The sequence below is a fragment of the Balaenoptera physalus genome (assembly GCF_965194825.1).
Source record: "Balaenoptera physalus genome assembly, chromosome: 8".
In the NCBI taxonomy this organism is placed as follows: Eukaryota; Metazoa; Chordata; class Mammalia; order Artiodactyla; family Balaenopteridae; genus Balaenoptera; species Balaenoptera physalus.
Window position 1 is genome coordinate 47,343,283 of NC_138887.1, and position 13,213 is coordinate 47,356,495.

General features: G+C 36.5%; 1 protein-coding gene across 3 annotated transcripts in view; it reads right to left on the reverse strand.

Moving 5' to 3' along the window:
- The window catches only part of ABCB1 (ATP binding cassette subfamily B member 1), a 102,380-nt gene that overhangs the window by 53,030 nt on the left and 36,137 nt on the right, over positions 1-13,213 (reverse strand). For 2 of the 3 annotated variants that reach the window (XM_082472467.1, XM_082472468.1), the window contains one exon: positions 8,927-9,051. The exons of the other annotated variant lie outside the window; for it this stretch is intronic. In XM_082472467.1, coding sequence (XP_082328593.1) covers positions 8,927-9,051 — 125 coding nt within the window. The remainder of the gene's footprint in view (positions 1-8,926; positions 9,052-13,213) is intronic. 3 annotated transcript variants of the gene reach the window in all.

A 13,213-nucleotide genomic window follows, 5' to 3' on the forward strand; every position in this document is an offset into this window, starting at 1 on the left:
AACCTCAGAACCCAGGGAATATCAATCAGAGTGAGGCCTCCCGGCAGTCCTCATCTCAGCACCAAGACCCAGCTCTATCCAACTGCCTGCAAACGCCAGTGCTGGACGACTCAGGCCAAACACCCAGTAAGACAGGAATACAGCACCACCCATCAAAAAAAAAAAAAAATTAAATGACAAAAAAGTATGTTACAGACGAAGGAGCAAGGTAAAAACCTACAAGACCAAATAAATGAAGACAAAATAGGCAATCTACCTGAAAAAGAATTCAGAGTTATGATAGTAAAGATGATCCAAAATCTTGGAAACAGAATGGAGAAAATATAAGAAACATTTAACAAGGATCTAGAAGAACTAAAGATCAAACAAACAGTGATGAACAACACAATTACTGAAATTAAAAATACTCTAAAGTAATCAATAACAGAATAACTGAGGCAGATGAATGGATAAGTGAGCTGGAAGATAAAATGGTGGAAGTAACTGTCAGGGAGCAGAATAAAGAAAAAAGAATGAAAAGAATTGAGGACAGTCTCAGAGACCTCTGGGACAACATTAAACATACCAACATTCAAATTATTGTGGTCCCAGAAGAAGAAGAGAAAAAGAAAGGGACTGAGAAAATATTTGAAGAAATTATAGTCAAAAACTTCCCTAACATAGGAAAGAAAATAGTCAATCAAGTCCAGGAAGCGCAGAGAGTCCCATACAGGATAAACCCAAAGTGAAACATGCCGAGACCCATATTAATCAAACTATCAAAAATTAACTACAAAGAAAAGCAACAAATAACATACAAGGAAATCCCCATAAGGTTAACAGCTCACCTTTCAGCAGAAACTCTGCAAGCCAGAAGAGAGTGGCAGGACATATTTAAAGTGATGAAAGGGAAAAACCTACAACCAATATTACTATACCGGCAAGGATCTCATTCAGATTGACAGAGAAATCAAAAGCTTTACAGACAAGCAAAAGCTAAGAGAATTCAGCACCACCAAGCCAGCTTTACAACAAATGCTAAAGGAACTTCTCTAGGCAGGAAACACAAGAGAAGGAAAAGACCTACAATAACAAACCCAAAACAGTTAAGAAAATGGTAACAGGAACATACATATCGATAACTACCTTAAATGTAAATGGATTAATGCTCCAACCAAAAAACACATAGACTGGCTGAATGGATACAAAAACAAGACCCATACATATGCTGTCTACAAGAGACCCACTTCAGACCTAGGGACACATACAGACTGAAAGTGAGGGGATGGAAAAAGATATTTCATGTGAATGGCAATCAAAAGAAAGCCAGAGTAGCAATTCTCATATCAGACAAAATAGACTTTAAAACAAAGACTATTACAAGAGACAAAGAAGGACACTACATAATGATCAAGGGATCAATCCAAGAAGAAGATATAACAACTGTAAATATTTATGCACCCAACATAGGAGCACCTCAATACATAGGCAAATGCTAACAGCCATAAAAGGGGAAATCGACAGTAACACAATCATAGTAGGTGACTTCAACACCCCACTTTCATCAATGGACAGATCAACCAAAATGAAAATATATAAGGAAATACAAGCTTTAACTGATACATTAATAAGATGGACTTAACTGATATTTACAGGACATTCCATTCAAAAACAACAGAATATACTTTCTTCCAAGTGCTCATGGAACATTCTCCAGGATAGACCATATCTTGGGTCACAAATCAAGCCTTGGTAAATTAAGAAAATTGAAATCGTATCAAGTATCTTTTCCGACCACAACGCTAAGAGACTAGATATCAATTGTGGGAAAAAAACTGTAAAAAATACAAACACGTGAGGCTAAACAGTACGCTACTAAATAACCAAGAGATCACTGAAGAAATGAAAGAGGAAATTAAAAAATACCTAGAAACAAATGACAATGAAAACATGACAACCCAAAATCTATGAGATGCAGCAAAAGCAGTTCTAAGAGGGAAGTTTACAGCAATACAATCCTACCTCAAGAAACAAGAAAAATCTCAAATAAACAACCTAACCTTACACCTAAATCAATTAGAGAAAGAAGAACAAAAAACCCCCAAAGTTAGCAGAAGGAAAGAAATCATAAAGATCAGAGCAGAAATAAATGAAAAAGAAATGAAGGAAACAATAGCAAAGATCAATAAAACTAAAAACTGGTTCTTTGAGAAGATAAACAAAATTGATAAACCATTAGCCAGACTCATCAAGAAAAAAAGGGAGAAGACTCAAGTCTATAGAATTAGAAATGAAAAAGGAGAAGTAACAACTGACACTGCAGAAATCGAAGGATTCTGAGAGATTACTACAAGCAATTATATGCCAATAAAATGCACAACCTGGAAGAAATGGACAAATTCTTAGAAAAGCACAACCTTCTGAGACTGAACCAGGAAGAAATAGAAAATATAAACAGACCAATCACAAGCACTGAAATTGAGACTGTGATTAAAAATCTTCCAACAAACAAAAGCCCAAGACCAAATGGCTTCACAGGTGAATTCTATCAAACATTTAGAGAAGAGCTAACACCTATCTTTCTCAAACTCTTCCAAAATATAGCAAACGGAGAAACACTCCCAAACTCATTCTACGAGACCACCATCACCCTGATACCAAAACCAGACAAACATGTCACAAAAAGAGAAAACTACAGGCCAATATCATTGCTGAACACAGATGCCAAAATCCTCAACAAAATACTAGCAAACAGAATCCAACAGCACATTAAGGATCATACACCATGATCAACTGGGGTTTATCCCAGGAATGCAAGGATTCTTCAATATATGCAAATCAATCAATGTGATACACCATATTAACAAATTGAAGGAGAAAAACCATATGATCATCTCAATAGATGCAGAAAAAGCTTTTGACAAAATTCAACACCCATTTATGATAAAAACTCTCCAGAAAGTAGGCATAGAGGGAACTTACCTCAACATAATAACGGCCATATACACGACAAACCCACAGCCAACATCATTCTCAATGGTGAAAAACTGAAACCATTTCCTCTAAGATCAGGAACAAGACAAGGTTGCCCACTCTCACCACTATTATTCAACATTGTTTTGGAAGTCCTAGCCACAGCAATCAGAGAAGAAAAAGAAATAAAATGAATACAAATTGGAAAAGAAGAAGTAAAACTATCACTGTTTGCCGATGACATGATACTACACATAGAGAATCCTAAAGATGTTACCAGAAAACTACTAGAGCTAATCAATGAATTTGGTAGAGTAGTAGGATACAAAATTAATGCACAGAAGTCTCTTGCATTCCTATACACTAATGATGAAAAATCTGAAAGAGAAATTAAGGAAACACTCCCATTTACCATTGCAACAAAAAGAAAAAAATACCTAGGAATAAACCTACCTAAGGAGACCAAAGAACTGTATGCAGAAAACTGTAAGACACTGATGAAAGAAATTAAAGATGATACAAACAGATGGAGAGATATACCATGTTCCTGGATTGGAAAAATCAACATTGTGAAAATGACTATACTACCCAAAGCAATCTACAGATTCAATGCAATCCCTATCAAACTACCAAGGGTATTTTTCACAGAACTAGAACAAAAAATTGCACAACTTATATGGAAACACAAAAGACTGAATAGCCAAAACAATTTGAGAAAGAAAAACGGAGCTGGAGGAATCAGGCTCCCTGATTTCAGACTACACTACAAAGCTACAGTAGTCAAGAGAGTCTGGTACTGGCACAAAAACAGAAATATAGATCAATGGAACAGGATAGAAAGCCCAGAGATAAACCCATGCACATATGGTCACCTTATCTTTGATAAAGGAGGCAAGAATATACAATGGAGAAAAGACAGCTTCTTCAATGAGTGGTGCTGGGAAAACTGGACAGCTACATGCAAAAGAATGAAATTAGAACACTCCCTAACACCATACACAAAAATAAACTCAAAATGGATTAAAGACCTAAATGTAAGGCCAGACACTATCAAACTCTTAGAGGAAAACATAGGCAGAACCCTCTATGACATAAATCACAGCAAGATCCTTTTTGACCCACCTCCTAGAGAAATGGAAATAAAAAAAGAAACAAATGGGACCTAATGAAACTTAAAAGCTTTTTCACAGCAAAGGAAACCATAAACAAGATGAAAAGACAACCCTCAGAATGGGAGAAAATATTTGCAAACGAAGCAACTGACAAAGGATTAATCTCCAAAATTTACAAGCAGCTCATGCAGCTCAATATCACAAAAAAAAACCCAATCCAAAAATGGGCAGAAGACCTAAATAGACATTTCTCCAAAGAAGATATACAGAGAGCAAACAAACACATGAAAGGATGCTCAACATCACTAATCATAAGAGAAATGCAAATCAAAACTACAATGAGGTATCACCTCACACCAATTAGAATGGGCATCATCAAAAAAATCCACAAACAATAAATGCTGGAGAGGGTGTGGAGAAAAGGGAACCCTCTTGCACTGTTGGTGGGAATGTAAATTGATACAGCCACTATGGAGAACAGTATGGAGGTTCCTTAAAAAACTACAAATAGAACTACCATAGGACCCAGCAATCCCACTACTGGGCATACACCCTGAGAAAACCGTAATTCAAAAAGAGTAATATACCACAATGTTCACTGCAGCTCTATTTACAATAGCCAGGACATGGAAGCAACCGAAGTGTCCATCAACAGATGAATGGATAAAGAAGATGTGGCACATATATACAATGGAATATTACTCAGCCATAAAAAGAAATGAAATTGAGTTATTTGTAGTGAGGTGGATGGACCTAGAGTCTGTCATACAGAGTGAAGTAAGTCAGAAAGAGAAAAACAAATACTGTAGGCTAACACATATATATGGAATCTAAAGAAAAAAAAATGGTTCTGATGAACCTAGGGGCAGGACCGGAATAAAGACGCAGACATAGAGAATGGACTTGAGGACACGGGGAGGGGGAAGGGTAAGCTGGGACGACGTGAAAGAGTAGCACTGACAGATATACACTACCAAATGTAAAATAGATAGCTAGTGGGAAGCAGGTACATGACACAGGGAGATCAGCTCAGTGCTTTGCAACCACCTGGAGGGGTGGGATAAGGAGGGTGGGAGGGAGATGCAAGAGGGAGGTGACATGAGGATATACATATGCATATAGCTGATTCACTTTGTTATACAGCAGAAACTAACACAACATTGTAAAGCAATTATACTCCAATAAAGATGTTTTAAAAAAAAAAAGAAATCTCACACATTGAGAAGTAAACAAACAAAAAAAAAAGGAGTTTAATAGGGCACTCCATATACAGCTGGGACCCAAAAGTGGTTTGAGGTTAATAGTGCCCCCAGTGAATGGCAGAAGCAAACACAAATCCTTCCCGCAGAACTTGACTTCTCAATCCAGTCCCATAGCAACTGTTAAGATGGCTCTGACTGTAGGATTTATCTGAATTTCAGAGATGATGAATTGTGAGAGAAAAATGTGCATCTTAGAATTGATGAAATACTACATATTCTCTAATTGTTCACAGGAATGCCACTTTTTTTTTCTGAATTGTCATCAGGTACCCGGAGACCTTACCATACATTGTTGGTCTGCAGATCTTACTATACTGTTACTGGAATTCCTATGTAGACAATCATATCATTTGTACATAATGAGTTTTGCTTTTTGTTTTCCAACCCTTAGAGCTTTTCATTTTATTTTTATTTATTATTCTTACTCTTATTTTTTCCTTCATTTTATTATGTAATACCAGTACAACCCTGAATAGAAATGATGCTAGCGGACATACTTGTTTCATTCATTATTTTAAAGGAATGCTTTTAACATTTTACCATTTAATACAAAGTTTCCTGTGGGTATCTGGCTTATCAGATTAAGAAAGTTTTTGTCAAGAATCATATGCAATTAATGCTTTTTCCTCATCCATCAAAACAAAATGTTTCTTTCAATCTGCTCGTGTGGTTAATTATATTAATAGATTTCCTAAGGTTAAATCATCTTTGCATTTATGGGATCAAGCCACCAGGTTCAGGATTTTTTTTAAATCTGATGATATTTTTCACATTGATTCATTTAGCTAATAATTTATCTAGATTTTCTGCATCTATGTTTTAGGTGAAACTATCTTACAATTTTCCTTTCTCATATACCTGCTGTCTGGTATGGTGTCAAAGTTATACTAGCCTCCTAAAATGAACTCACAACTTTCTATACATATTTTTCATTCTCACAAACAATCTGTGTAAGATGGGGTTATCTCTTGCTTGAAGTTTTGTTAAAATCTTGTCTGTAAAATTATCTGGACCTGGTCATTTCTACTTGGTGTGTACGTATACGTAAAGGCAAGGGATGGAGATTTTAAACTGGATTCGATTCCTTTAATGATTATAGTTCAACTCAAGTTTTCTTCTTAAGAGAATTTTAACCTACATTTTTCTGGGATATTGTCTATTTCATCAGGATTTTACAATTTATTGGTATAAAACTGTAATTTTTAAAATAGATTTTAAAAAATCTGTAGCAATTTTTTCCTTATTCATTCTTATTTTGTTCCTCATTAAACTTGCAAAGGGCTTCCCTGGTGGCACAGTGGTTAAGAATCTGCCTGCCAATGCAGGAGACACGGGTTCGAGCCCTGGTCCCAGAAGATCCCACGTGCTGCAGAGCAACTAAGCCCATGCGCCACAACTACTGAGCCAGCATTCTAAAGCCCACGAGCCACAACTACTGAGCCTGCGTGCCACAATTACCGAAGCCCGCGTGCTTAGAGCCTGTGTTCCACAACAAGAGAAGTCATCGCAATGAGAAGCCCTCACACTGCAATGAAGAGTAGTCCCCACTCGCCGCAACTAGAGAAAGCCCACGCGCAGCAACGAAGACCCAACACAGCCAAAAATAAATAAATAAAATAAATTTATTTTAAAAAACTTGCAAAATACTACTTCATTGTTTATCTGTGTTTTCAAAGAATTAGTTTATGGATTTTTGTCAACTCTGCTTTTTTATCTTTTTTTCTATTAAATTATTTTTATGCTCTTATCTTTATTATTTCCTTCTTGTACTTCCTGTTCTCTGTTGTTCTTTTTCCAAGTCCTTTATGTGGCTGTTTGGTTCATTAATTTTCAGCAATTTAAAAATGTCTTCTACCAAACACCCTAGCGGTAGCACTGGACTTGGATTCATTTTTAATGCGAAATCCTCAGTTTTAGGAAGAGATAGCTCCCTAGTCCACAGAGTATTAGAAATTCAGACTCTAGCAGCACCTGAAGGTGAGCCTGAGACTTTGATTTCTATGGAGAGATGCTTTCCCCCAGCTCAAAAACTAGGCAGAAGCAGATAGGCTTTGTTTGTCTCCCTGTGCTGGTGGATGCATTCTTTTCCTGGTCCACCTTTCCACTGAGGAAAACTGGAAACAAATCCCAAGTTTAAAACCTCATTCTGGGGAGGGTGGGAGGGAGGGAGATGCAAGAGGGAAGAGATATGGGAACATATGTATATGTATAACTGATTCACTTTGTTATAAAGCAGAAACTAACACACCATTGTAAAGCAATGATACTTCAATAAAGATGTTTAAAAAAAAAAAGTTATGAAACAGATGTACAACATCATAAAAAAAAAAAAAAAAAAAAAAAACCTCATTCTGGGGCTTCCCTGGTGGTGCAGTGGTTAAGAATCCACCTGCCAATGCAGGGCACACGGGTTTGAGCCCTGGTCCAGGAAGATCCCACATGCCGCGGAACAACTAAGTCCGTGCGCCACAACTACTGAGCCTGCGCTCTAGAGCCCGCAAGCCACAACTACCGAAGCCTGCGCGCCTAGAGTCCGTGCTCCGCAACAAGAGAAGCCACCGCAGTGAAAAGCCCGCAGACTGCAAGGAAGAGTAGCCCCCGCTCACTGCAACTAGAGAAAGCCTGTGTACAGCAACAAACACCCAAAGCAGCCAAAAATAAATAAAAATCAAACAAATTTATTAAAAAAAAAAAAACTTCATTCTGTGTCTATTCAAACATTAACTATTCAGAAAGGATTTTGCTAAATAATCTCTCTAAATAGTAAAGACCCCCCCCATGACTCTCATAGAGTATTTTATTTCCCCAAATAGTATCTACCTCAACTGGTATGTTAGATATTTTGTTCATTTGTGGTTGTCTGTACCTGTTGCCTCCACCACCAAGAGAAGAGGGGTTTCATTTGATTGGATGTTTGCCAGGTAATTAAGCAAGACTTCACATTTTATTAGTCAGGCATATTTTAAGGCAAAAGCAAAAACCTTAGCAAAAATTGAGATAGAGTACAGATACTACTTTCCTTTCAACTATGGTAGGTACATAGCCATCACAATTTATTCTCAGAGGATACATCTGTGGGTATGAAATTATCATATGAACAAAGTGTACTCCAAACACATATGTACAGTTTAAAGAATATACAGCGAACACTCACATAAGCACAACTGAGGTCATTATGCACAACTGAGCAAACCGTCAGACCCACAGATGCCCCCGGCCCTGTGTCCCTCTCTTATTACCAACTCCTCATCCCCCCCAGAGGTAACCATTATTCTGGCTTAATGACCCCATAGATCTAACACAAAATACTCATTCATTCTTAGAGAATCAAGAATTATTATGTTTCAGCCTTAAGGAATTATTTTATGTCACTAACGACCTAGAAGACTCTAGAAAATGCTTTGAATAAGCAGATACAAGAAGAGTACAATTAGAATTACAACTTTTCCAGAATATTAACTATGCTGTAATATATCCATGAAGCTACTTAAGGAACCATATATATCAGAGAGTACTCTTACAGTCATCACCGTCAACCGGAAGGGCATATAAGATGACAGAATTTAACATCTCTACCAACTTAAAAAAAGAGACTCACACCTTTCAAGTTCTTTCTTTTGTCCTCCAAATGCAATCACAGTTCTAATTGCTGCTAAGACCTCCTCAGCTACTGCTCCAGCTTTTGCATATGCCAAGAGTTCCTTATCAGTAAATGAAGATAGTATCTGTTAAAAACACAATTGCAGATAATTTAAAATTTAACAATTGTATCTTTTGTAAAGAAAAAATAAATATATACACAACTGCTGCTTGTATGTTACTGTATATAAATCTTTTACTCATCTTTGGTCATCATGTCCTACTTTTTAGTATACATATTATAAGGCACTTCAAATTCTTTTTGGACTGAGATGGTATACAACAAATTAAAATTTTTATTTTCTCACTATATCCCATGGATCCTCATATAAATAAATAAATCTGGGACTTTAAATCTCAGAAGGAGGTGTTTACTATAAACCAATATAGCAAAAGGGGCAGTACATCAAGGAAATAGGGTGTGTACTCAACACAGCAATTGCTAATTGTACTCTAGCTCAGAAATATCAAGGGAGGAGGCCAGAAGAACGCAGGGGACCAAGTACTGAGTAGTGACAGGACTTCAGGAAGCTTTCACATGCCGGGGAAGCAGAGTTCTCTTTGCCGATGTTTCTGAGCAATACATTAAGCCACCAGGAAGGTCTCTGTTCTATGGACGCGCTTTGATCCTTCTGTTTGTTCCCTGAGCATTTGTTCTGTGGAAGGAACAGTACTGGGTCCTTTACATACACAGGATCTCACTGATTCTTCTCATTTGCACAGTGAAGTAGGTATTATTTTCCCCATTCTATACATGAGGAAATGGAGGGATGAAGAGGTCAAGTCATTTCCTAATATGTGAAATATCCAGGATTCAAGGCTTCAAAGCATGAATTAACAGCCACTGGAGTGAATCTCTCTAAAACCAGCCACTGACATGTGGACCCCTCTGGGATCCCAGAGGGCCCTGTGATAAAAATTGGATCAACTGGCATGGGCAAAGGACTAAGGTTAATATTTTAACCTGGAATACCTGACTAGTCAACCACCTCACTAAGTATTACACACAAGCAATTCAAATAAAATTCTGAGTAAACAGTATTACACTCTTTCAGTAAATAATTTACAGCATTTGTGGACTCGTTTGTGTACGTAATAACAGTCTATTCCTTCATGTCATAAAAAGCTCAAAGTTATTTTGATTTTAATCGTGCATCTCTTCCTTTGCTGTGTGTGAAAGTAAAAGGAGCTATGATAGATGCAGGAATGGGTGGGTGAAGGCAAATGAACATTTATTAACTAGATTCTATGTGCAGATGTTGTGCTGTATGTACCTTCTTCTTTGGGACCCAAAACAACAACCCACTGATGCACTAGACCTTCCTGACCTCTCAAAGTGACCTGCCTAGGGCTGCCCCAGAACACTTGCCAGAATCACTCACAGCGCTGGGGCTGAGTCAGGGAGGTCATTGTCATTCCTGAACAAACAGGTCTGCATAATGCACGAGGTGCATACAATATGCTTTGGCTATTTTTCTCTGCTCCTTTGAAAGCTCACCCCAGAACTATCAACCACACCAGAGGCAGCTGACAACAGGAAGATGACTAAAAATATTTTTGAATTAGGAGTTTCAAAACATGCTATTTTAATTTATTGTTAAAGTATCAAAGTACCATTCCAATTGATTCAATATATCTGGCTTCTCTACGACCTTCCATAACTATAAGCATATGATTAGGCAAGACTATGGTAGAATCTTCATTAAGTGTTTTGTTTTGTTCTTTGTTTTTTAAGATACCATGCCTGTTGAAAGAAAAAAACCTCCAAAATATTCTGAGGGATATGGAAAGCCAACTTGCTGTTCCTCTAGTATAAAATAATAGAATGGTGACACTTCACAATTACCCACATAAACTATATAAAATATCACTAACTTATCCCTTATTCCAAAGGCTGTTAATTTCTTAACAAGGCCTAATTGTATTAGTGCGAGACACATGAAATTGTTATTCCTGTTAAGTTAAAATCTAATATAGGCCACTTTATATTGTTCAAATTAATATATTCAGAAGCAACAGTTTTGACCACTACAGATGTTTTGACCTTCATCTTCGTCCCTTTTTTTCCAATTCTCAATGTAGGTTTTTGTTTTATTTTGTTTGAGATAATTTATACATGGTTTATTTTTTTAAACTTGTTATTTTGAGATAATTGTAGACATAAAAGCAGTCATAAGAAACAATACAGTCGGAGCCCATATCCCCTTCATCTAGTGTTCCCCAAATGATAACACCTTCAAAACTTCAGAACCATATCACAGCCAGAAATTTAACATTTATTAATCCATCAACGTTATTCAGATTTACCAGTTTTACATGCACTCGTGTGTGTGTGTGTGTGTGTGTGTGTATGTGTTTAGTTCCAAGCAATGTTATCACCTATGTAGATTCGTATGACTACAGTCATGATACCGAACAATTCCATCACAAGGATCCCTCGGTGCTACTTTTTGTAGTCACAGCCACTTCCTTCCCTACTCCTCACTTCTCCCCTCCCCACCATCCCTAAGCCCTGAAAACCGCTAATTTGCTCTATCTATAATTTCGTCATTTCAAGAATACTATATAAATGGAGTCATAAGGTACTTGACCTTTTGGGATTTTGGCTTTTTTCACCAAGTACAAATCTCTGGAGACTCATCCAGATTGGTGTGTGTGTATCAATACTTCCTTTTATCACTGGATAGTACCCACAGTATGGATGCACCACAGCTGTTTAACCATTTAACCTGTTGAAGAATATCTGGGGTTGTTTCAGTTTGGGGCTATTACTAATAAAGCTGCTATAAACATTTGACTATAGATTTTTACATGAACATGATTTTCTTTTCACTTAGATAAATGCCCAGTACAATTTGCTGGATTGTATGGTAATTGCATGTTTAGTTTTATAAGAAACTGCAAACTATTTTTCAGGTTGCTGTACCATTTTACATTCCCACCAACAATCTATGAGTGATCCTGTTTCGCTGCATCTCAGCAGCATTTGGTGTTTCACTATTTTTTAGTTTAGCCATTTTGGTAGATGTATAATGATATCTCATTGCAGTTTAATTTGCTTTTCACTGACAGCTAATGATGCTAAACTATCTTTCATGTGCTTACCTGCCTTGTGTATATCCTCTCTGATGAAATGTCTGTTCATGTCCTTTGCCCATTCTCTAATTGGTTTATTTGGGTTTGTTTTTTTTTTTTTTTACTATCGAATTTTAAGCGTTCTTTATATCTATATTATAGTCGATACTAGTCCTTTGTCAGATATATGATTTTCATATTATTTTTTTCCTAGTGTGTAGCTTGTCTTTTCATCCCCTTTACATGGCTTTCAGAGAGCAAAAGCTATAAATTTTGACGAAGTCTAATTTATAATTTCTTTTTAAGGATCAAGCTTTTAGTATCAAATCTAAGAACTCTTTGCCTAGACCTAGATCCCGAAGATTTTCTCCTATTTTCTTTCTAAAAGTTTTATAGCTTTACATTTTACATATAAGTCCACAATCCATTTTTAGTTAATTTTTGTGTAGAGTGTGAAGTTTAGGATGAAGTTTTGGTCTTTTTTCTTTGACCTCTGGATGTCCAATTGTTCCAGCACTATTTTCTGAAAAGACCTTTCTTCTGCCATTGAATTGCTTTCGTACCTTCATCAAACATCAGCTGGGCATATTTGTCTAAGTATATTTCTGGGTTCTCTATTGTTTCATTGACCTATGTGTCTATCCCTCCACCAATATACTATAGCTATATAGTAAGTTTTAGTATCAGCTAGACATATTCCTCTCACTTTAATCTTCTTTGTCAAAATTGTTTTAGCTATTCTAGAGCCCGTATCTTTCCATATAAATTTTAAAATAAACTTGCTTACCTATATCCACAAAAAAACCTTTCTGGAATTTTTTATAGGAAATGCCTTAAACCTACAGATCAGTTTGAAAAAAGAAATCAGCATTTTACTGTGTTCAGTCTTCTAATCCATGAACACACTATGTCTCTCCATTTATTTAGCCTTGATTTCTTTCATCACATTTAATAATTTTCAGCATACAGATCCTATATATGTTTTGTGAAATGTACACTTAAGCATTTCATTTTACTTGGAGTGACTCTAAATGGTATTAGTTTTAATTTAACATTTAAATATTGCTTTATGCATGTTCATTGTTAGTATGTAGAAATGCAATTGATCTGGTATCCTCTGACCTTTCCAAACTCAGTTATTAGTCCTAGGAAATTGTTTGTAGATTCCTTGAG